This window comes from Oryctolagus cuniculus, chromosome 16, assembly GCF_051225735.1.
Source record: "Oryctolagus cuniculus isolate XC-2025 breed Fujian yellow rabbit chromosome 16, ASM5122573v1, whole genome shotgun sequence".
Lineage (NCBI taxonomy): Eukaryota > Metazoa > Chordata > Mammalia > Lagomorpha > Leporidae > Oryctolagus > Oryctolagus cuniculus.
The window spans coordinates 23,050,718-23,073,679 of NC_142882.1; the positions used below are offsets into that span (position 1 = coordinate 23,050,718).

At 65.7% G+C, this 22,962-nt stretch overlaps 3 protein-coding genes across 5 annotated transcripts; 1 reads left to right on the top strand and 2 right to left on the bottom strand.

The window, feature by feature from the left end:
• Positions 1–1,160: 1,160 nt before the first annotated feature.
• On the bottom strand, positions 1,161–3,730 carry IER2 (immediate early response 2). The gene has a single exon (XM_051839495.3). It carries the CDS (start codon positions 2,864–2,866, stop codon positions 2,156–2,158), a length of 711 nt encoding a protein of 236 aa, XP_051695455.2. The 5' UTR covers positions 2,867–3,730; the 3' UTR covers positions 1,161–2,155.
• A 1,112-nt stretch (positions 3,731–4,842) lies between these two features.
• Positions 4,843–7,500, top strand: STX10 (syntaxin 10). Of its 3 annotated transcripts, none has more exons than XM_051839491.3 (8): positions 4,843–5,112; positions 5,264–5,462; positions 5,601–5,695; positions 5,793–5,855; positions 6,533–6,640; positions 6,747–6,853; positions 6,939–7,033; positions 7,131–7,500. In XM_051839491.3, the coding sequence occupies exons 1-8, from the start codon at positions 4,858–4,860 to the stop codon at positions 7,205–7,207; spliced, it is 999 nt and encodes a 332-aa protein (XP_051695451.2). In that variant the 5' UTR covers positions 4,843–4,857; the 3' UTR covers positions 7,208–7,500. The 3 variants fall into 3 exon arrangements, with proteins under 3 accessions (XP_051695451.2, XP_051695452.2, XP_051695453.3); XM_051839492.3 differs by having other exon boundaries at positions 4,958–5,112; positions 5,293–5,462; XM_051839493.3 differs by lacking the exon at positions 7,131–7,500 and having other exon boundaries at positions 4,958–5,112; positions 5,293–5,462; positions 6,747–6,849; positions 6,939–7,027.
• A 1,346-nt stretch (positions 7,501–8,846) lies between these two features.
• Positions 8,847–22,962, bottom strand: NACC1 (nucleus accumbens associated 1). Its single transcript, XM_051839490.3, has 6 exons — positions 22,728–22,962; positions 12,488–13,462; positions 12,227–12,400; positions 11,969–12,074; positions 11,769–11,866; positions 8,847–11,493 (listed from the first exon to the last, which is right to left on the bottom strand). Exons 2-6 carry the CDS (start codon positions 13,452–13,454, stop codon positions 11,237–11,239), a joined length of 1,602 nt encoding a protein of 533 aa, XP_051695450.3. The 5' UTR covers positions 13,455–13,462; positions 22,728–22,962; the 3' UTR covers positions 8,847–11,236.

A 22,962-nucleotide genomic window follows, 5' to 3' on the forward strand; every position in this document is an offset into this window, starting at 1 on the left:
AGGTGACATCCTGGGAGAAGACAGATGTTTCGGGTTGCTAGTTCCAGGCCCGTCTTCCATCTGCCCTTGTCCTCTCTGCGGTGGCCAGGGCACAGGAAACCCCTAGGCGGCCGGAGCCTGGGCGGGGGCAGGGGTCGGCTCGGCCGCTTCCCGCGGAAGGAAGGGCCCGGCGGTTCCTGCCACAGGATGCCGGGGCGACGCCCCCTCCCCAGCCACCTCCGCCGCCGCCGGGGACTTCCCGGGGCCCGGCGGGGCGTTGCTCTACCGCCTGGGACTTGGGGTTCCAGCCCCACCCCCACCCCTTGGTGTGTATCTGGCCTCAAGAGTGAGGCGTGCAAAAATCCCCCACGTTTTCCCGTTCCGAATCTGAGGGAGGCGGCGCTCACATCGCTCCCACGTGGGTGGACGGGGCGACTGCTGACGCCTGGAGCCCGGCGAGCGCCCGGCCCCTCTCCTCTGGATCTCCCCACCACCACTCCCGCCCGGGCCTCGGGGTCAGGTCTCCCGGGGTCACTGGAGGCCCGACTCGGCCGAGACAGCCGTCGGAAGGCGTGGCCGGCGCTCCTCCGCGCCCCCCCACCCTGCACCTGCGGCTCCTTTGTCCCCGCTGGCCACGCCCCCTCCTCCCCTCAGCCCCCAGGGGCAGCGCCGGCAGCTCCCCCTCTCAGGTAGCGATGCTGGGGAAATTTTAATTAAAATAATTTTTCTTCTTCTCGGGACGGGGTAGAGACCTAGGGCCCGCGGGGGTCTTTCACCACCAAGAGCGAGGCAGGGGTGGGGAGCGGCACAGAAGGCCCATTTCATAGATAGGGAAACTGAGGCTGGAAACAGCAGGCTCTCTTTGGCGTACCGCCCGGAAAACGCTGGAAGTGGAGGCGTAACCAGCATTCCAAAGTCCACCAGTTCAGCTCCATCGCTGGCGGACGCCCGAGGTCAGCCGCGGGAGGAGGCAAGGTCCCCCAAATCGTGCTTACGCCCCCCACTGGGAGAGCGGATTCAGGGGGCGCAGGACCAGCCTGCTCCCTCTCCCACCCACGCTGTAACCACCGGTCAAACCGGCTCCTGGGGTCCCCCCACCCCGCCCCAGCCGGCCGCAGCCAGCGCGTGACCCCTTAACCCCGCCCCTCCCCCGCCGCGGCAGGAAACCAGACAGGCCAAACTTTTATACTTAAGTCTTTTTTGTCTTCTTTATTTTTCTGACGGTCCCTAACAAAACCGGCTAGGTGAGATTGGCTTTGAAACCACAACCCACCCATCCCCTCCCAAGGAAAAACTCCCGGGGCCACCACAGGAGCCCTCCCCTCCCCATCCCCGACCCCCACCCCCAAATCGGGCCAGCCATGGCCGCCAACCGGTCCCCCAGCTTCAGCCTGCCGTGGGCACGTATTGGGGGTGGGTATGGGGGGCACCGCCACCTGCACAAGACCAGAGAAACCACCTCTCTTCCCAGCCACCACCACCACCCCCGGGGGGGAGGGGCGCGCCGGGCGTGGGACACTGAACCAGCAGCGGGCGGCGTGGGCGAGGTGATCAGGCTGCCCTCCACCCACGGCGGGGCGGGTCCACACCCCGGACCCTCCCTCCCAGGCCCCGCACCCACGCACGCCAACAGGAAGCGGCCCCGTGACGCAACGCTGACCGCCTGCACAAGTATGTCCCTGGAGGGGGGGAGGAGTCTCCTGGGACTTTGCCACGGCACACGGCGACTCTTGAAAAAAAAAAAAAACCACGGCAGGCCGGCGTTGAGCCCTCGGTGGGAAAAAACAAAAAACAACAAAATTAAGTCCGACCCTGAGGAAATGAACGGTCCAAGCCCACTCCCCCTGGCTCCCGGTCTGGGAGAGGGTTAAGGCCCGCGTCTCGGTCCATTTAGACAGCACCTGTGGTCCGCGGAAGGCGCCTGCGCCCCCGGCTCCTCCGGGTTTGTAGAGGGGGGCGCGCATGGCCAGGGTCCCCCCTCCGGGATGCTCGGCATCTCCCGGCGAGCCGCGCCGCTCCTCTCCGCGCCGCCCCCTCGATGCAGGGCGTGCGCGCGCCTCCGTGTGTTGAGTGGCGGGGAGAGGCTCGTCCCCGCGTCCGCGCCCTCGGGCCGACGACGGTTCAGTTCGCGCGCGCGCGCGTTCTGGGCTCCGGCAAGCGCCCGCCGCCCGGGTGCTCAGAAGGCCACCACGGCGCGCACCAGCACGCTGAGCACACTGTCCTGCGGGCGGCAGGCCGGCTTGGCCTCGCGCGGCGCCGGCGCCGTCGGGGGGCTGGCGGGGCTGCAGTGCAGGAGGCCGGAGAAGCGCCTTTGGAGGACCTGGGCCAGGTTGGGGAAGGCGCCCTCGCTCTGCGCCGGGGCGGGCAGCAGGCGATCGGCGACCCTCGCCGCCGCCGCCGCCTCCTCGTCCGGGTCCGCCTCCATGCTCTCTTCCTCTTCCTCCAGGCGGGCCCTCTTGCTAGGGATCAGTCCCGGGTCCCCGCCGTCGCTCAGGCTGCAGCTGCTCCGTCGCTTGCGGCTCGCCTTGGCTGGGCGCAGGGCGCAGCGGGCAGGGGCCGCCGCCTCCTCCTCGGCTCCCGGCGCCTCCTGCGTGTCCATGGGCTCGGGCGAGGGCTGCTCACCGTCGGGGGGCGCTGCCTCGGTCGTGGCTTCTTCCGCTTCCCGCGGCGGGTGCAGGCGAGGGTCGGCGGGGCGGGCGGGCGGCAGGGGCGCGTCCGGCTCGTGCGCCTCCACCTTGGCCGAGAGGTAGAGCTCCCGGGCGCTGCGCATGACCAGCGACAGCTGTAGGCTCCGGTGCAGCCGCAGGCCGCCGCGCTGCATGCGGGAGTGGTACAACTTCCACACCGACAGGGTCATGATGCGCTGGGCTTCCTTCTGCACCTCCATCGCGGTTCGACGGCGGACGGGACGGGCGGCAGGTGCACTCGGGGCGGGGGGGTACGACGCGCTCGCTCACGCTTCTCCGCGCCGGGACACCGCTAGGACGCTCTGCCCCGGCGCCCGCCACCCGAGCCCTTTTATACCCCGGGTGACGTCACAGGGACGCCCCGCCCAGTAAGAAGGCCGCATCCGGGCTTTCCGCGGCCCCGTGGCCGGAGCCTCCTTAAAGCGACAGGGTGCAATTTACTCGCGGTGATGGAAAAAGGGGGACAGGAGGGGAACCCCGGCCTACGGTGGAGTCCCCCCCGCCCCGAGGGGACGCTGAGCTCTCCGAGTGCGGGCCCTGGGGAGGGGCGGCGCGGGTGGGGCTCCGGGCCCGCCCACGTGCTCGCGCCGTCTGCACCCAGGGCCCCTTAGCCCGGGAGGCTCGGGGCCGAGCCGGTCATTCCCTCCCGTCGCCCAGCCGTCTGAGCTTAGGGGCGCTGGCTGCGTGTTGGGTGCTAAGCTCTCTTCTTGCGCGGGATGGCGCTGCTGGGCTCCGGAGCTCGAACGCCCACCGGGCGGAGGGGGCGGGTGTGGGTGGTCGTCCGCAGACTCCGGAACGCAGCCCAGCCATCGCCCACAGGCTCACCGCTGCGATGCGACACCCCCCAGGTGGGCTGGGCCCCGGCCGCAAACGGGGCACGGGCCCCGGCGACGAACACGTGGCTGCCGCCCCCCGTCGGCGGCGGAGGAGAGGGGGCCCTGCTCTGCCTCTGCGCCCCGGGGGGGCGGAGCTGGAAACTGAGCCACGCGGAGAAAACATCGGCCCCACCCTCCGCCACGAGAAGACTCAATTCCCGTAGCTTAAAAAAAAAAATAGAAAAAAAAAAGAACATTGTTCAAATGGTTGCATTCACTCGTGGTGCGGGCCCTTTAAGAGGCGCCCTCCACCCCCCTCCCCCGGCTTACGCAGCCTTCCCGCCACTGGGGCCCCGCTGACTTCCACAGCTAAATTTGGAAGAAGTGACGTAGGGCGAACGCGCCAGCCACTTCCGGCTGCCCATATAAGGACATGGGGCTGGGAGCACCACGGAGGGCGGGAGCGGGCTTCCGGGGGCGGAGCCTCGGCTCTGGGCACGCCCCCTCCTCCGCCCCCGCCCCACCCCCGTGCGCGCGGACTGCCGCGGCCGGCTGGAGCCTGGGGCTTCTGGGGGCGGGGCCTCGGCCCGGACACGCCCCCTCCGCGGCTGCCGCCCCGCCCCCGCGCGGCCGGCTGGAGCCTGGGGCTTCCGGACTCGGAGTCCGTCGGGGCCGGGCGTGTGGGGCGGGGGAAGAGGAAGGCGGCGTTTCCTTCCCTCGTGGGGGCCAGGAAGGAGCGACGCCCCTCCGGGCAAGCACCCCGCCCGCGCGGGCTCCCACTGACGGAACCCCCCGACGGCGGCGACCCTGAAAGGACCCCCCAAATCACCTCATCCTTAACCGATCCCGCCCCTGCCCTACAGTCCAGAAGTCCCGTCTGCAGGCCGCACACAGCGGCGACTCTGCCCCACACCACGGGCGACCCCCGGAGGCATCCCGCACACCCTCCCGAGAGGGGAGACCCGGCCCCCCACCTCCGATTTCCCGGGGACCTTCACCGGGGCGCTTGTGCCTCCTCAGGGGTCCCCCTCAGGCTCGCGCGCCCAGGTGACACCACACCCGCCCCCCAGGGGTCTCCTCCCGCGGTCGCTCCGCCCCAATACGACCTCGGGGGTTCTCCCCCCACCCACCCACGCCCTGCAGGAAGAGCGCCGCTAAAATGCCCGCAGCCCTTCCCACACCTGCTGCTGGGGACCCTGGGCTGGGACGGACGCCCCGGGGCGGGCTCCGGGGATGGAACCCACTGACCCCCCACCCTTTCTCAGCTGGAATCCGACTATTATTATTTACACTGCCTCAAAAGCAAACAATTCACTTAGACTGCGAACCCCTCCCGCCCATTCAACGGCCCGGCACTGTGACTGAGAAGGCGGGACATGCGGACCGGAAGTGTGGCCTTTGCCCACACCCAAGATGGCGGCAGCGGGAACGGAAGTTTCCTCCTTTCGGACCTCTCTCTCCTCTGGAGGTCCCGCTCTCGATGGTGGCGAACCGGGGGCGGGGGTGGCGGCGCTTCCTCCTGGGCTGCGAGGCAACCAAGTGGCTCGCGAGCCCCAGCCCGGAGGGGCTGCGGCCTCCTGGGGGAGGGGGGCGGCCATGTCTCTCGAAGATCCATTCTTTGTAGTGCGAGGGTGAGTGACAGCGACGGGGCCGGGGAGGGCGATCGGTGCGCGCGCCGGCCGTCGGGGCTGGGGTCTCCGGGAGGGTCTGGGGGTGGGGGTGGGGGTCTCTGGAGCCTCAGGTTCGTTCGGGGGCGACGCGATTGGGTCCGCCTGCCCCCAGCCGCGCTGCTGCTGTGCCCCCGCCCGCAGCGAGGTGCAGAAGGCGGTGAACACGGCCCGCGGGCTGCACCAGCGCTGGTGCGAACTCCTCCAGGAAGGCGGCACGGGCGGCCGCGAGGAGCTGGACTGGACGGCCAATGAGCTGCGAAATGGCCTGCGCAGCATCGAATGGGACCTCGAGGACCTGGAAGAGACCATCGATATCCTCCGGGAGAGCTACGAACGCGCTGGCACTGCCCGGGTCGGGGGTGGGGGGTGGGCACTGAGAGGCCGGATCCCCCTGGGGGTGGAGGGGGTTCGTCTCTAGCCCTGGCCTTGACCCTTGACTCCCAGCCCACGAATCGTGGAAGCCAACCCCGGCAAGTTCAAGCTGCCCGCTGGGGATCTGCAGGAGAGAAAGGAATTTGTGGAGCGGATGCGGGAGGCGGTGCAGGTGCGCAGAGGGCCCGGTTGTGGGGGGTGGGGTGGAGAGCGTGCAGAAGTCAGGGTGTCTTTCCTCCCTAATACCACCATCCTCGTCCCCCTCCCAGGAAATGAAGGACCATATCGTGAGCCCGGCCGCCGTAGCCTTCATGGAGAGGAAAAACAGAGAGGTACGGCGTCCTTACTCTATGCCCATCTGAATCCCTGGGCGTTGCTTTTCCCCCTGTTATTGTTCCCTAAACAATGCAATCGTGCTTATTATGTTCGCGGGAAAAAATGGAAATCAAAGTTACACACACACACACACACATATGCACACACGGGTTCCTCTGTTGCAGAACCTGGGGTCCGTTTCCGGCTCCACCTTCCTGCTAATGCACATCTTAGGAGGCCAGCTCGCTCCTAATGTGCGCCCTGGGAGCCAGCAGGGGATGGCTCAAGGCTTTGGATCTCTCCACCCACCCACCCACGTGGGAGACTCAGATTGAGTTCCTGGCTCCTGGCTTCAGCCCGGCCTGGCCCTGAATGTAGGGGGCAGGGAGACATTTGGGGAGTGAACCTGTGGATAGATCTCTCTCTCTGTGTCTCTGTTCCAAGCCTTTTCCATGGCTCCATTCATTAAATCCTCATTCCAGGATCAGGAAGGTTATAGGTCTCCCCCTTTTCAGATGAAAAAATTGAGGGTCGGTGACAAGGCTGCCTTGGGGTCCCCTTTGCTAGTGTTGTAGGTGGCAGGTGTGAGGACTTCTGGCTGTCCCACCCCAGATGCCGCCCCCCAGCCCCACAGTGCAGACCTGCCCTGAGGTGGCCGGCCCTCCCCTAACCTGTGACCCGCGTGTCTCTGCAGATGTTGGCGGGCAAACCAGCTGCCCAGAAGTCACCCAGCGACCTGCTGGACGCCAGCGTGGTCTCGGCCACTTCTCGATACATTGAGGAGCAGCAGGCCACGCAGCAGGTGTGTGCTGGTGGCCAGGGGACCCCCCCAGGGTAGGGGTGGGGGCGGTCCCTGCCGACAGCAAACAGCTGGCACCCTTCCTCCTCGCCCCCACCCCTCCCCGCAGCTGATCATGGACCAACAGGACCAACAGCTGGACATGGTGTCCGGGAGCATCCGGGTCCTAAAACACATGTCCGGCCGCGTCGGGGAGGAGCTGGACGAGCAGGGCAGGTGAGGCAGGGGACTCCAGCAGTGGGTGGGTACCCCCGGGGCCGGTGTGCTTGGGGGCCCTGGAACACCACTGTGGTCTTGACAGTATGCTGGATGCCTTTGGCCATGAGATGGACCACACCCAGTCCCGCATGGACGGCGTCCTCCGTAAGATGGCCAAGGTGTCCCACATGACGAGCGGTGAGTCACGCGTGCCCGTCTGGAAGGGGGCGGGTAACAGGTGGCTCCGCCTCCACCCCACCCACCCCGCTGTGACTCCACCCCTTTCCCATTCTAGATCGCCAGCAGTGGTGTGCCATCCTGGTGCTTCTTGGGGTGCTGCTCCTGGTCTTGCTCCTGCTGGTCTTGCTCTGACCTTGACCTATGCGACCTGCCCGCTGGGCCTGCCCCCACCCCCAGGAGGAACAGCTGGAGCCCCCCCCCAGGCTCTCATCCAGGGCCCTGGGCTGAAGCACCCCCCACACCACCACCACCACCAGGGTCCTGTCTCAAGTGCACTTAGCGGGTGGAGGTGGGAGACCTGCCACACTCCCCCCACCCCCAACCCGTGTTAACTTCCGGGACCCCAGGGCCGTCAGTGGTGGCCATTGTACCTTCACAAGTGCCAATCTGGAAATAAACCCGCAGCCTTTTTTTTTTTTTAAATATGTATTTGTATCCTGCATCATGTTGATTTTGAACTTGTAGCTGACCCCAGCTCATTGCACCCACTGCGGGGGTCTGTGTGTGTATGTGACTGTGTATGACTGCCATAGCGGATGTTTGGGAGAGAAACAATGCTTCTGGTAAATTCTGGGCGTTAATAAGCGGTGATTTAGGGGTGCCGTGGGTTCAGCCACGGCTCGGGACGCTCCCACAGTGGAGCCGCTCACGCGGGAGACCTGGATGGAGTTTCCCAGCTTCCAGAGGTCAGCCCCGCCATTGGGGGCATTTGGAGAGTTGAACGGGTGGACAGAAGCTCTGGCTCTCATAAATAAAAACTTCCAAAGTATTTCTTGCATCAAAAACTAAGTTTACAGGAGGATGTGGGCAGTTGCTATGCAAATAGTATGCATTGTGAACAAGCTCTGACAGAGTGACCGAGAGAGAATCTTCCATCTGCTCATGACAGCCAGGACCCAGGAGCCAGGGCCTCCACCTCCGTGGGCGGAGGTTCGAGTACTTCAACCTTCACCAGCTGCGTCCTGGGCCCCGTAGCAGGAAGCCAGCGCTCGGGATGTCGGATGCTGCCCCAAATACTAGAACCTTTTGCGGAAAGGACTGGATTTTGCTCTGCACGAGGTTCCTGTTTACTAAGGGACAAGCAAACTGAATTCCACGTCTTCCTGGGGCTAAAAGCTGCCCTCGGAAAGGCAGGCGCCCCTTTTCTCGCCCCACTTCTGATCCAGCTCCCTGCTAATGCACCAGAGAAGATGGCCCAGGCGCTCAGGGCCCCTGCAACCCATGTGGGAGACCTGGAAGAAACTCCTGGCTCTTGGCTTCGGCCTGGTACAGCCCTGGCCAATGCAATCTTTTTAGGGAAAACAACAAAACCCTGCCTACTGGTGTCCGAGGCTAGGACTTGGCCTGCTGACACGAGGGGCACTGCCGAAACACACCCCCGCCGTCGCCTCCTGTTCCCCACGCCCAAGTCAGCACCAGAACTTGAACTTGGCTGGGGCGCCCCATCACGGCGGAGACCTTTGGACCTGGTTACTAACCTGCCTGCCCGTGTAACCTTGATGTCCCTTGCGTCGTCCCAGAGCCACGGGGGCCTTTTGGACCCCTGAGGACTGGAGACCTCATTCTTCCAGCGCTGACCCGGCCTCCAGGGCGCCTGCGCGTTCTTCCTCCTCCTGTCCGGTCCTGAGGGAGCCCAGGAGCTGTCCTGGGTCTTTTTCCGAGGAGCTGGGTGGCGGCGGGACTTGGGCGGGGGACAACTCCCGCGTGCACAGGAGCAGCCGGGCCGCGGCGCCTGCGGGACCCTCCCCCCAGCAGTGAGCAGCACGGCAGGGCTGTTACAAAGGCGTTTAGTTTATTCTCGTATCACGGATACTCTAGCGGTTCACATTTCTCGATGCCGCTCCTCCTCCTTTACAGTAGTTCATGTGCAATCTCACTCCCAGGCCCGGGGAGGGGGCAGGGCGGGCCTTGGCACTCCACGCGGGGCCAGGGGTGGGGGCCGTGGGCCCCGCGGGAAAAGGGGCTTGGGGGTGGCGGAGTGGGGGTGAGCGGAGGTGGGAGAGGGCCCTACAGTCTTTTTAATTTTTTTTAATGTCCGTGGATGATTCTCCCCCGTTTGCGTTCCTTCCTGGCTGCCCAGGGTAGGGGACCATGCAGCGCAGGGCAGGGCTAGGGGGGAAAGCAGCTGGCCGCCCGGGGGGATAGGGGGGCGCTGGGGGGGGCTCCTGGGCTAAGGCACAACCCTGTCTTTGGCTCTCCTGGTGGGGAGTTCCCTCCCCTGCACCCCCCCGGCCCGCCCCCCCCAGTCCCAGGAGCCAGGGGCCACCTCCTGGGGTCCCTGAAGACAACTGGGCTCTGCCACCCGGCTGGGCGCTGCAGGGGCTCCAAGGAGGCGGGGCAGCCGAGCGCCCCTACCTTGGGAATAGGCGGGGAGGGAGGAGACCCCCCCCCCCCGTTCCAGGGAGCCGGTCCCCCCTGCTCAGGCCTGGAAGGAGGGGCACACCTGGGCACGCCCACTGTCTTCCGAGGGTCAGGCTGGAACCCCCCGCCCTCCCCCCACCCCCGGCCGCAGCTGCTTGCCAAGTGACCAGGATATTGTGCTTTGGGGTTGGCGCTGGGGCGGGGGGCGTGGCGGGGGGCGGGGACTAAGGTGCTTGTGCTTTAGCAGGGGGTGCCGACTCCCCCCCACATACACACTCGGATTGGCTGGAGGCTAAGGTGCGGGGGGGGGGTGCGGGCTGAGAGAACAGAGTGCCAGGACATCCCCCCCAAGCAGGCTGGTGGTGACGCTGTAGGAAGGGTCCAGTGTGGGGCGACCCCGCCTCCCGTCCCCCCCCCCCCAGGACCTCCCCTAAAATGCCTTGCCTGGGCAGCCAGAGGCAGGGGACAGAAAGACTGGTGATGGGGGGGAAGGCGAGAGGTACGGGGGTGGGCAGAGAACGACCCCTCCATGTGCGTGTGCGCGTGTGCACACGCACCTTGCCCTGGGCGAGAACGAGAGGAATAGAGAGAGAAAACTCTGCCTGGGGAACCAGGCTCACCCAACCCGCCAAGGCCAGGGACCTCCCTTGAAATACAGCAGTGGGGGTGGGGTGGGGGAAGGAGGGGAGCAGGTCAGACCACGGGGGCCCACGTCAGGAACACGCAGCCACACTCCACACACACGCACGCACGCGCACTCCGCCTGCCTGCCCCAGCACACGCCCCCACCCCAATATCCTGCCTTCCACAGTGCGCCCCACCCCACCCCCACCGGGGAACTGGAGGTGGGCGGGTGGGGGTGAGACCCAGTCCCGTTGGTTTGAAAAATAAAAGGAAATCTTATACTTCAGTATTTCAGTCGCTAAAAAAATGTTTTAAAAAGTTATATACACGGGTAAGGGGCTGGGGGGGCCCTGTCCCGGGGTGGGGTGGGGGGCGGCAGGGCAGGGGGCGGGGAGCAGGCTGCGAGGGGTGGGGCTGCTGCCCTCCCCTCCGCTCCCCGCCCCCCATTCCAACCCTGGTCCAACTGCCTCTTCTATCTTCATTTTCATTCAAGTTTGGGAAAAAGCAAAAAGTTCTGCGCACGCGCACACACGCACACACTCCGCAAGCCCGAGGTGGGCGCCCCCAGAGCCTCTTTGGCTGGGGGTCCCCTCCCTCGGCTTCCAGGGGACAGGGTGGGGGGAGGGGGGACACGGGTCGGATGGAGGTGTGGGGGGGTGAGGGCAGGGTGCCGGGCCCGCCGCCCCAGCCACCCTAGGTTGCTCGTGGAACTGCTCCGAGCCTGCTCGCTCGGCTGCACCACGGGCAGTGCCCACGGCCTCCCTGCCCAGCGCCCAGGCGCAGGACTGAGGAGCGAGGCAGGAAGGCGCTTCTGGAGGCCTGGAAGCACTGGGGGGTGGGTGGGGGGTGGGGAGGGGTCCTGAGACCCCCGCCCAGGCCCAGCGGAGGCGGAGAAAGGACTTCCACCAGGCAGGCCCCTGCCCCGTGCCCGGACTAGTGAGTGTGTGGGGGGGCACAATGCTTGGGGTGTGGGAAGGGGGGTGAGCCGTGTGTAGACCTGGGCTTGGCCCCCCCGCCTGCCCGCCCGCCCCACCCGGCTCACTGGGGAAGGGGCTGGGACAGGGGAGGGGGGCCCAGGAGCATGCAGCGCCCCCCGCGGGGCCTGGGGAGGGACAGACAGTAGCTCGTGACCAAGGTGTGTGTGACAGGACAGAGGGGTGGGGGTGGGGGGCGCGGTTACTGCAGGGCCTCGGCCGAGGGGCCCGCCTCGCCGTCGTGGGCCGGCTCGAAGCCGTGCTCCGCGCCCATCACGTCCGGCTCCATCTTGCCCGTGTCGCTGATGAAGGTAGTGTAGGCGTCGCCCTCGGCGGTGAGCAGCTTCAGCTTGGGCATCCAGCTCTTGCGCACGACCCGGCGCGCGTTGGTGCACATGTCGGCCGCGATGGCGTTCATCTCGCTCTCCTTGAAGTTGGGGGCGAAGTTCTGGCAGTAGTCTGTGGGGGCCAGAGGCTCAGCGGAGACCAAGGATGGCTCTAGGCCACGCCCTTTCGACATCAGCTCCGCCCCTAGACCAACCCACCCACCATAGGCCACACCCACAAGCCACACCCGCCCACCCCGGGCCCTCTGTAGGGCCCCAAAGGCTCGGCTAACCCACCACAGGCCCCTCCCCTCCCTACCTTAGCCTGAACCCCAGGAACCCGCCGACCTCCACCCGTCAGCCCGCCCAGCGCGGGCGCATCCCCTGCTGCCCGCCGCGGCAACTTACACTTGACGGCGTGGAGGACACGGCTGTCCAGTGGTTTGCGGCTGGGGTCATTGCTGGAGGAGCGGATGCCGGTGCCACAGCTGTTGGCCAGCGTGTTCCTGCGGGACGTGGGGGGGGGGGTCGGTGAGCGCTCGCGGGTCGCGCCACGGGCGTGGGGAAGCCGCACTCTGCCCCCCCCCTCCCCAAGCCCCCGGCCTCACCGGTCGAAGAAGGAGGCGAGGAGCCGCCGCAGCAAGACCTTGTGCCGGGTGCCGGCGCTCACGTGACAGTTCATGAGCTGCGCCCTCGTGATGTACACATTGGTGCCTGGGGAGGGGGCCAAGCGGGGATGGCCTGGGGGCGGGGGCACGCGGCCGCCCGCCTCCTCCTTCCCCTGCCGCTCTGGACAGGCCGGGGGTGGGGGCACCCTGCGCCCTGCCCGGCTCTCAGGCCCCACCCCGGGACGCCAGCTCGCCCACCTGTCACCAGCTCCAGCTTCTCGGAGGGGTCGCCCTCGTCGTAGAGCTTGGGGTGGCAGCGGTTGCCGATCTGGTTGATGAGCTCGGCCGGCAGCGACGCCAGATCCTGCCGCACCCGGATCCGGCTGCGGGACTCGGGGGCCACCTGTTCCGGGAGGGCCTCAACCTTCTCGGCTGCGGGCAGCAGGTGCGTGTCAGCACTGTGCGTGACCGTGACCGTGCGCGTGCGCGTGCGCCCCCGGGGCCCCAGTGCCGCCTCACCTGCCGGCCCGACGTTCATCATGCTGTACATGGTGTACATGTTGCAGATCTGCCGGTACTGCTCGTCCGAGCCTTCCTCCCCCGCGTCCTCCTCCTCGTCCTCCTCGTTGTGGTAGGAGCCGGGGCTGTCGCTGGTGTAGGCGCTCGAGGTGCCGGGGCTCGTGCGCTCCGACGTGCTGGGCCCGCTCACCACGCCCGCCGCTGCCGCCGCCGCCGCCGCCGCGCTGGCCGGTTGCCCCGCCCCCACCACCGCGGCCACGGCCACCCCGGCTGGCTGCGCGGCCGCCACCACGGGGCCCTGCTGCGGGGGCTGCCGGTTGGCCGCCAGGTCCGGCACGGAGAACTTGGCCATCTTGCGGCTGCCATTGCCGCCGCCGCCGCCGCCCCCGGCCTCCTTGGGGCCACCGTCCCACAGCCGCTTGGCCACGGGCGTGCACTGCACCGAGTCCGACTCCTGCTGCTCCGTCTTGACCCGCGACACGAGCGGCAGCGGCGTGCTGCAGGCCGGCCAGCCGGAAGTCTGCGCCACGGGGCTCTGCGGCTCGGACGAGGGCGCCTCCTCGGCGTGCAGGCCCTGCGAGTCGCAGCTCGGGGAGCTCACCTTCAGGAAGAACTCGGTGCCCTTCTCCATGATCTCCTGGATCTGCAGGAAGCCGGCCGTGTACATGAGCAGGAACTGGTCCCCCACGTTCATGCTCAGCCGGCCCGTGTAGCAGAAGCTCAGGATCTGCTGGAAGGACTGCGGCTGCACGGCCGCCGGCAGCTCCACCACGGCGCTGCGGCTGCTGTTGAACAGGTCCCGGAAGTAGGAGCTGCTGGCGGCCAGCACGGCCCGGTGCGCCTTGAAGGCGTGGCCCTTGACCACCACCGACACGTCACAGTACAGGCCCTGCAGCCGCTGTTCGTTGAGGCACTCCAAGATGCTGTTGCCGAAGTTGGGGATCTCCATTTGGAGGATCTGCGCCATGGCGGCGGCTGCAGGGGTGACAGAGACAGGGGGCGGGGGGGGGGGTCAGGTGGCAGAGGCCGTGGGAGGAGGACACGGGGGAGCGTGGGCATCTGCGATGTGCAGCAGGTGCACTGGAGCTAGCTGCCTCCCGTGTCCCAGCGTGCACTGCTCCTTGGTGTTAGCGGAGGGATCGCTCCCGGAAACCCACCCACCCTGGACCCAAGCAAGTGTGCGGGGGTGCAGTGTGTGCTCAGGGCCCGCGCACCCTCCTGCAGACCTGGAAGCCCCCTGGAGGACTTCTCACACCCAAGGGGCGTGTGAAGAGCCGCTAGCCACCGCGTTCAGCTTCAGCAGTGTCTCTGACAACACCTGCCGGGTGAACTCGGGGCTCCGGGGTCCCCAGCCGGGGAGGGCTCTCCATGAAGGAGACGGGCGGTTCTGTTTGCCCTGGCATCTTTGGCTAGTTGTGTTCAAGACTAATTCCTGGGGCCACCGCTGTGGCGTAGGAGGTGAAACCTCTGCCTGCGGCACTAGCATCCCATATGGGCACTGGTTCAAGTCCTGGCTGCTCCACTTCCGATCCGGCTCCCTGCTAATGCACCTGGGAAAGCAGCGGAGGATGGCCCAAGTGCTTGGGCCCCTGCACCCATGTGGGAGACCCCGGGTCTCAGAAGTAGTCGCTCAGTCAGCTTGGGAGGCCTCCATCCCATATCCGAGTGCCTGGGTTCGAGTCCCTGCCTCCCACATAGGAGGCCCGGATGGAGTTCCCCAGCTCCAGCTGTTGCAGGCGTTTGGGGGAGAGAACCAGTGGATGGAAGATCGCTGCTTTTCAAAGAGGTTTTTAAAGTTGGGCCAGCGCCGCGGCTCACTGGGCTAATCCTCCGCCTGCGGCGCGGGAATCCCATATGGGCACCGGGTTCTAGTCCAGCTCTCTGCTGTGGCCCGGGAAGGCAGTGGAGGATGGCCCAAGTGCTTGGGCGCCTGCACCCGCGTAGGAGACCAGGAGAAGCACCTGGCTCCTGACTTAGGATGGGTGTAGCTCCAGCCGTGGCGGCCATTTTGGGGGCGAACCAACGGAAGGAGGACCTTTCTCTGTCTCTCTCACTGTCTGTAACTCTACCTGCTAAATAAATAGATAAAAAATATTAGAAAAAAAAATCTTTGGGCTGGCGCCGCGGCTCACTAGGCTAATCCTCCGCCTTGCGGCGCCGGCACACCGGGTTCTAGTCCCGGTCGGGGCGCTGGATTCTGTCCCGGTTACCCCTCTTCCAGGCCAGCTCTCTGCTGTGGCCCGGGAGTGCAGTGGAGGATGGCCCAAGTGCTTGGGCCCTGCACCCCATGGGAGACCAGGAGAAGCACCTGGCTCCTGCCTTTGGATCAGCACGGTGCGCCGGTCGCAGCGCACCAGCCGTGGCGGCCATTGGAGGGTGAACCAATGGCAAAGGAAGACCTTTCTCTCTGTCTCTCTCACTGTCCACTCTGCCTGTCAAAAAAAAAAAAAAGAAAAAGAAAAAAAATATTTGGTGACACTGAAGTTTAAAAAAAATAAGAAAAAGAAGTTTTTAAAGTTAAAAAACGGTCGGAGGTGCCTGTCGGGGCAAGAGCCTGGGCCCGATGCAGAAGCTCCAGGAGCTGCCTGCAGAGGGCGCTCTGCTCATGGCACGCCATGAGTGGGGCACTGGAGCCCTCCCTCCAGGCCAGGGACCAGCACAGGCCAGCTGCAAGGTGAACCTTGCCAAGTGGCCAGCCCGGGCATAGCACGCAGGGGAGCTGAGGTTTGCAGGGACACAGCCAGCGGCAAGTCCAGACCCCTTCCTGAGGGCCACAGCCAGCCTGACATGCTGGCCTGATTAGCAAGCTGGGGATGGAGCAATCAGCTCAAGGCAATCTGGGGTGCAGGAGCCGGAGGGGGGGTGTGGGAGAACCGTGGGTTCCCCCAAGGCTGCTCGCCCCAGTGCTAATGATGATCTCTGCTGGGGGGGGGGGGGGGACAGGACGGGACGGGGTGTTGAGGAGAGCCAGTGGCTGTGGAAAGGAGGCCATTGGAGATGGGTCCTGGGCACCACTCCATCCCCTGGCGGCTGCCCCAAGCCTGTCCACTGAACTCACAATTGCTGGGAGCCCCTCACCCCCTCGGAGGGGGCAGCCAGAACTGGGTTCACAGAACTGGGCGGAAATGGCAGCGGCAGGGAGGGGTGGGAGACATCAGAGTTGGGGGGTTGGGGTCTCGAAAGCCCCCAGAATGGCTGACTGGCTCTGCCCCCTGCCCCGTCGGATGCAACACACCCTCCAGCCTGGCACCCAAGGCCTCCCTCCACGCCTGTGCCTTTTCTGTCCAAGCTGTGCCCCCAGCACCTCACTCACCTCCCCCCGCGATCACCAGTCCCACTCCCAAATCTGATCTCTCGCAGATCAGTCCCCCTGCTGGGCAAGAGGGGGAGGGAGGCCACAGGGCAGCACCCCCAGCCCCACACTGAGCAGAGGGGACCCTCCCAGCATTGGCTAGTCCTGGTCCCAGGGGTGAGCGTGTCTCCAGACGCAAGGGCATAGCAACGCACGCGGTTTCCATGGCCCTCCCAACAGTCACTCGGTAAATATTTGCAGAGGTCCTGCCTGGGAGTGGGGGGGGGGGGCTGCTATTGGGGAATGGGTGGGGAGGCAGGGCTATGTATCGGGGGTCTCCCGTAGCAAAATGGCCTTGCTGGGAAGGGGTGTGACACGAGCTAGGAAAAGGAGCTGGGAGCGCCTGGCCTCTGCCCCTCTCCCCAGGTCAAGGGGAAGTTCGGGCTGCACAAAGTCAGACGCACAGACGCAAGGCAGCGGCCGCCCGCACACCAGGAAGAGCCCTCACCAGAGCCGGACCGTGCCGCAGCGGGGACTGCCAGCCCCCTCCACCTCCCAGCTCACCCCAGGTTGCTGGGGCAGCCTGAGCTGGGCCATACAGGATGAAGACAACAGCCATTCGCTCTCCCCACCGAAGCGTCTGGCCTGAACCTCCCTGGGTTCGCAGGCAACCAAGCAGCAGCGTCGCCACCTGTCCCCTTGCTCAGGGCTCAGTCGCCACCTCTAAAGCCACTTTCCCGCCACCTCGGGCCCAGTGCCACTGCTCAGGTCCCTGCAATATCTCACGGAGCCCCCGGGGCTGCAGCCCCGCCTGCCCTTGACCTTCCCCCTAGGGCAGGGCCTCTTCACACCCTCCCTGGCAGGGACAAAGCCCCTCTCCCACCACTTGGGTCAGCTGGTTTCCCCTTCTCGTTCACGGCTGTGTCCCCTGCCTGCAGGTTGGTGGAATGAGTGAATCAATGAAAAGCCCTTTCCCATTCTTTCAACGTGGGAGCTGTGTGGCACAGCGGGTGAGGCGATGGCCAGAGACGCCGGCATCCCCGACAAGCCCCAGCTGCAGTTTCCGATCCAGCTCCCTGTACTGATGCATCTGGGGAAGCCGAGGCAGAAGGTCCAAGCTGCCTGGGCCCCTGCCACCCAGAGCGGGAGACCTGGGTGGAGCTCCTGGCTTCATCTTGGCCCTGCCCTGGCTCTCGAGGCCGTTTGGAGAGTGAATCAGTGGACAGCAGATCTCTGTCCCATTCTCTCTGCCAGGCGGCCTTTCAAATAAACACATCTTTGAAAAAATAATAACAACAATAATAAACAGGCAGGGCTTGGAAGCATTACCTGGGGCCAGGTAGATGACCTGGGGCTCCATGTCACTGAATTTTGGATTCCCGACAGCTAAGCAGCTGCACCGCACTGGCTGCTGGGGAAGTGGGGGGTGCGGGCAGGGACCTGCAGGATTCCCCCAACCAGCAGAAACCAGATCTTCACAAGGGACTGCAAAAAGGCACGGCCACGCCCCCTAAAACCGTGCATGGTCAAAGTTTTTGACGTTTATAACCCGGCAGGCACGGGGTGGGGGTGGGGACCATCACGTCCAAGGAGCAGCACGGGCCCGGGAAAGCCCGGCTCGGCAGGAAGTGGCTGGCTCCCGGCAGCTGCTGGCCCACAGCCATTCAGACACCCCGTCCCGGCCGACCGAGAAGGCGGCCGAGGCGAACGGAGGACACAGTGCCCTGTGACTGGGTGGAAATCGCTGCTGGCATCCGTATTTGGTTTTTTTCCCTCAAAGTATGTGCACATTTAATGCGCTGTCTTCTTCCCTGGCAGCCTGTCACTAAACCCGTGGTGGGGAACAGGACTTAGTTGGCAGGGGCCAATGTGCCGATGCTCACTTCATCGATTCAGTGGTTGTTCTAAAAGGTTTCTGAGGAAGGAAGGGGCCTGCCCACCGCTTTGCAGATGAGCACGAGGCTCGGACTATACGGCTGGCGAGTGGCAGGCCTGGTTTGTACACAGGCCATTTGGCTCTGGTCTGGGGAAATCCAGCACCGTGAGGCAGAGGTGGCTAGACCCATTTCACAGATGGGAAAACTGATGCTCAGAAAAGCCAGAGGCAGCACAGGAAACTGGCACTGGCCCAGCCTTGGGGCTCCTCCCCGTTCCAGATCCGGGGTCTGCTGGCTGCATGGGGACCTCAGATGGGGGCGCTGCTCTTTCTGCCCCAGCTAGGTCTCCTTCCTTCCCGCAGCCACACTCCGGCTCTCCCTCTCCCCACCCCCACCTCCAGGAATGAGCAGTCTCCACCTGTCGCCTTTTCCTCCTCCCTCCCACTAGCTCCTCGCAGCCTCGGCAATCTGGCCCCCACCGCGGCAGCTCTGCCTCCATCTTCACACAGTTCCGACCACTCTAAGCAGACGCCGGCCTTTCCGAGCTACACCCTGCTCCTTGTGTGCCTTCACACCAAGACACAGTGGTGGCAGCCAAGGACGGGGGGATTGGCTAGTGCAAAGGCCCTGTGGTAACTTGGGGGGGGGGGTCAGGGGAGACCAGAAGCTGCCAGGGTTGGAAGCAGGCAGCCCACACAGGCCCTTGGAGGGGATTTGAACTTGAATCTTGGCCGGTGTTGTGGCACAGTGGGTTAAGCCACTGCTTATAATGCCGGCATCCCATATCAGAGTGCCAGTTTCAGGCCTGGCTGCTCCACTTCTGATCCAGCTCCCTGCTAATGAGCCTGGGAAAGCAGAGGATGACGGCCTAAGTGGCTGGGCCCCTGCCAGCCAAGTGGGAGACCCAGATGGAGCTCCTGGCCCCGCCTTAGCCATTGCGGCCATTCGGGGAGTGAACCAGTGGATGGAAGATCTGTCTACCTTTCAAGTACATGTCTTTTTTTTTTTTTTTTAAGATTTATTTATTTGAAAGTCAGTTACACCGAGAGAGAAGGAGAGGCAGGCAGAGAGAGAGAGAGAGAGAGAGAGAGATCTTCCATCTGCTGGTTTACTCCCTAGATGGCTACAACAGCTGGAGCTGGGCTGATCCGAAGCCAGGAGCCAGGAGCCCCATCCGGGTCTTCCATGCAGGTGCAGAGGCCCAAGGACTTGGTCATCTTCTACTGCTTTCCCAGGCCACAGCAGGGAGCTGAAATGGAAGTGGAGCAGTCGGGACTCAAACTGGCGCCCATGTGGGATGCCAGCACTGCAGGCAGCGACTTTACCCACTACGCCACAGCGCTGACCCCCAAATAAGTCTTAAAAGCCCAACACTGCATATGTTCAGTACAGGAACCGCCCCACCCCACTCTTAGGAAGCTTCTTACTCAGTTGCGCTGACTCTCCCAGAAAACACCGACCTGCGATCCCTGGCGTCAGTCTCCCCATCTGTATAACGGGCCGGTACACGCGGCACCAGCCACCTCACAAGGCTGTTCCAAGGATTCCATAACCAAGTAACACGGGCAGGTCGGTGCTCACCCTGGCTGGTGCCCAGTGAAGCCATCCGCTCTTATCCCCCGCCCCCAGTGCCTTCACAGCGAGGCCCGGTCACTCCCCAGCCTCCCCTACAGAATCCTCAGAACTGGACAGCAGCAGCCCTGCTCGGCCTCTGCACCTGTGCCGGCCGCGTCTCAACGGCGGGCACGGCTGGAGACACAGCGTGAGGCTGACCTGGGCGCCTGGCCTAGTGACCCGTGTGATGCCAGGAGCACTCTTGCCTGCTGCTGTGCCAACCCCAATTGTCCCCAGCCACCACCTCCCCCGGCCACAGCAGCGGGGTGGGGGTGGGGCTGGGGCCTCCCTCAGTCAAGGACAGCACAGGAGGGCGCAGGTGCAGGCCTGTCTGCTTGTCCCCATGATCAGCGAATGAAACTGAGGCTTAGAGGTCAAGACCTTTGGCCAGGGTCTCACGGCTGGGCAGGGGGTGGACCTCCACCCTCCCACCCCCCAGACTGTGTTTGCTGCCCTCTGCTCAAACTCAGACAACACTCATACGGGACCCCTGGGGTCTCTAAGAACCCGGAGACCTGAGGCAGAGTGGACAGGAGGGGAGCCCCCAGGCTGACCCCTGCGGTAGACCCCGTGGTGCTGATCGAAGCTAGACCTCCCGGGCCAGCTCCCAGACCCGCCGCTGTGGGGCAAGCTTTTAGCTCTGTGGTTAAGAGGCCCGGCGCACCCCGCACCGAGGTCTGGGTTGATACCCGCCCCCGGCTCCCGACTCCAGCTGCATTAATGCAGACCCCGGGAGGCAGTGGCCGCTAACTGGGCTCCTGCCACCCAACAAGGGAGCCCTGGCTCGAGTTCCTGGCTCCTGCCTTCAGCCCCAGAGGGCTCCAGCATGCAGGCCAGAAGCACGCATGTGTGTGCTCTCCAAACAGCCTGGGGGCCGAGGCGTTTAACTTTCATCTGGGGGTAGTGGGGGGAGGGAGACAAGAGACCGAGAGACACAAGGGCTCTTCCTTCCTGGGTCTCCTTGACACCAGGGTCATCCCTGGGGAAGACCACAAAGAAAAAAATGTTCCGAGCAGTTCACGGGCGGCTGGCAGGCTGCCTTGGCCTGCGACGTTTGCCCCTCTGAAACCTGGCGCCACCCCTGCCGACCTGAGCTGCCCCGGAAGCCTTCCTGTCGCCCAGCCAAGCCCCCCCGCCGGCCCCATCAGCTTTATAAACATGGGTGCCCCATGCCATCTCCTCCTCTGCATGTCTCCGGCTGCACCAGAACAGACGTTGGCTCGCGGGTGGCTGCCCTGGGATCTGTTAGTCAGGGCTGCTGCCCTAGCCCCCAGCAGAAATCCAACCGTCCCGGGCAGGGGGCGGGGGCAGGGTGGGGTCTGCTTGTTGCACTGGCCCTGCTCTGAGCACCCTAGGGTCTCCCGGCAAAGCAGCTGCTGCCAGGGCCTTCTCCCCGGGGTCCTTTTCTGCCACACGCATGGTAGGAACAACTCCCACCTTCTCTGCCACAACCAGGCGCACCCACCCGCGGCCAGGCCAGCCCGGGCAAGGAAAAGGCGGCTATACGGGGCCACCGGCTCACTGCCTACCCCTCAGAACCAGGGGGCCAACCCGAGGGGAGGGCAGGCTCCAGGCCGGGGCAGAGGGGAATTAGAGCAAAGCCCTGGTTAAAGCCGGAGCGACTGGGCGGACGCCACTGACCTGGCAGCGCTGCCGCAGGTACCGAAATTCCCAAACCAAAGCCCCCGGGCCACCCTACCAGCCCTGCAATGAGCCCAGAAAGAGTCAGAGCGGGGTGGTGGGACCGGAGACCGAAGCTGGGGTGTGGGGGTGGCGGCGGGAGGTGGGGGGCGCGGACACACAGGTCGGCCAAGGCGAGCACAGCAAAGCCCAGCTCCAGAACCGGAGCCGGTCCAATCCCGCTTCTCAGACCCCTGCCCTCCCGGCTCCCACAGGGGCAAGGGGAGGAGGCGGTGCCACCGGGCCTCTGACAAAGCTTCCACTGTTTCAGTCCCCGTGGGACACCGGAGAGACTCCAGTCTGCCCACAAGAGGACACAGCCTCCCCCCCCCCCCGCCCCCAGGGCCAGGTCGGGGGAGGGATGGCCAGGGGAGAATTCTCTCTCTCCAGGGAACCCAGAGCAGCCAGGCCCACCGGAAGGCCAGCTCAGGCCTTGGGGCCCCTGCAGAAAAGCCACGATGCCCCTCGCCACGGCTTCCTCATCGTCCCGCCCCGTGAGCTCACCCCAGTGGCCCCCGGGAGGCTCACTTGACCTCTCTTCTGCCACCTGTCTTCACTCCATCACAAGCCTCCCACGCTCACCGAGGGGGACGGGGGTGCCCAGAACCCCGGGGGGGCCAGGGAACTGGAGCCTGTGAGCTGCCATCTCCTAGACCTTGGCTTCCAGGCTCCTGTGGCCACAAGGGAAAAAAAAAAAAAAAAGGCCAGGACTCTAAGACACCCAGGGTGATGAGTGCTAGGCTGTGCCCTGGATGGGGCGGGAGGGGAGCCAGGGCCACCAGAAGCTGGGTAAGTTACAGACCCGTGTCCCCGGCTACTTGTCCAAACGCCCACCCACTGGACAGCCAGCAGCTCCAACAGTCGGCAGAGGCCCCACCGATTAAGAGGGGGTGCCGCGGTGGGCGGGAGGCTCCTAGGTTTGACCCTGAGCTAACACTGGGGCGGGGGACACACACTGGGGCACCTCCCTTCTGGTCACACTAGTTTTTCCTGACCCGCCCCCACATCCCCACCAGCCTAGCCCAAAGGCTCTGCCTCCCCCCAAAAAAACCGCCTACAGGAGCCCCCTCGCCGTACCCGATCGCCCCTAAATCTGGCTTCCCACACCCCACTAGGTCTCCGAGCGCTGACCTCAGCTGACCCGCCTCCCCCACCCCCCTGCAAACATCTCCGGGATCTCCCAGCCGCCCGCACTCGAACTAACTCCGCCCACACCCACCACCATGCCCCACTTCCTGGGCTTCGCCGCCGCCCCCAGGCCTGTAACTTGACCGCCTCACCTCCCCCGGCGCCCGGACCGTACCTGCAGGCCCGGCCCCTCCCCGCCCCCCTCCGGCCGCGCCGCGATCCCCTCCCCCCACGCGGCCCCGAGCCCGGCTCCCCCTCCCCCTCCGGCCTCGCCGGGGCGCCTCCTCACTTTTCCTCCTCGTGCCCTCCAACTTCCCGGGACCCCCGGCACCTGCCCCGGCTCCATCCGGCCCTCCCTCCGCCGGGAATGAGGCGGGAGGGGGAGTCCGGGCCCGATCCCGCCGCCTCCCCCCACCCCCCACCCGAGCCCAGTCGGCCCGGCCCCCGGGGCTGGACGCTCAAGGCCACCCGGGCTGGCCCGGCCTCCCTGCACTCGCCGGCCCCGTACAGGCTGCGGGGGCACGGCTCCTCCTCCGTGGCAGGAGGCACCCCGGCCCTCCCCGCTTCAGCCCCCTGCCGGTCCTCCGATGCCCTCGGGCCGCCCCCGGCGGGAGGAGGCCGGAACTGGGCCCCGGACGGGCCGCCTCACCTGCGCCGTGGCCGCGCTCCGGGGGCTCCCGGCGGGCTCCGCAGCGGCGGCTGAGGCCCGGCCTGGGCCCGGGGCGCGCCCCCCTGCGCCGGGGCCTCGGCCTCCGCCTCCGCGGCCTCCACGGCCTCCGCCTCAGCAGCAGCGGCAGCCGCGGCGGCCATTCATTGTGGGCCAGGCCGCCCCAGCCGAGCGCCGAGCGAGCGCAAGCCGCGCCGCCGTCGCAGCCCGGCCGGGG

Bases quoted from the DNA above. Each gene is read 5' to 3' on its own strand.
- STX10 (XM_051839491.3), top strand. From the start codon at position 4,858: ATGCGGACCGGAAGTGTGGCCTTTGCCCACACCCAAGATGGCGGCAGC. The intron at 6,641-6,746 runs GTGTGTGCTGGT...CCCTCCCCGCAG, and splicing joins AGCAGCAGGCCACGCAGCAG to CTGATCATGGACCAACAGGA. The intron at 6,854-6,938 runs GTGAGGCAGGGG...TGGTCTTGACAG, and splicing joins GAGCTGGACGAGCAGGGCAG to TATGCTGGATGCCTTTGGCC.
- IER2 (XM_051839495.3), bottom strand. From the start codon at position 2,866: ATGGAGGTGCAGAAGGAAGCCCAGCGCATCATGACCCTGTCGGTGTGG.
- NACC1 (XM_051839490.3), bottom strand. From the start codon at position 13,454: ATGGCGCAGATCCTCCAAATGGAGATCCCCAACTTCGGCAACAGCATC. The intron at 11,867-11,968 runs GTGAGGCCGGGG...CACGTCCCGCAG, and splicing joins CTCGCCTCCTTCTTCGACCG to GAACACGCTGGCCAACAGCT. The intron at 11,494-11,768 runs GTAAGTTGCCGC...TGGCCCCCACAG, and splicing joins TGTCCTCCACGCCGTCAAGT to ACTACTGCCAGAACTTCGCC.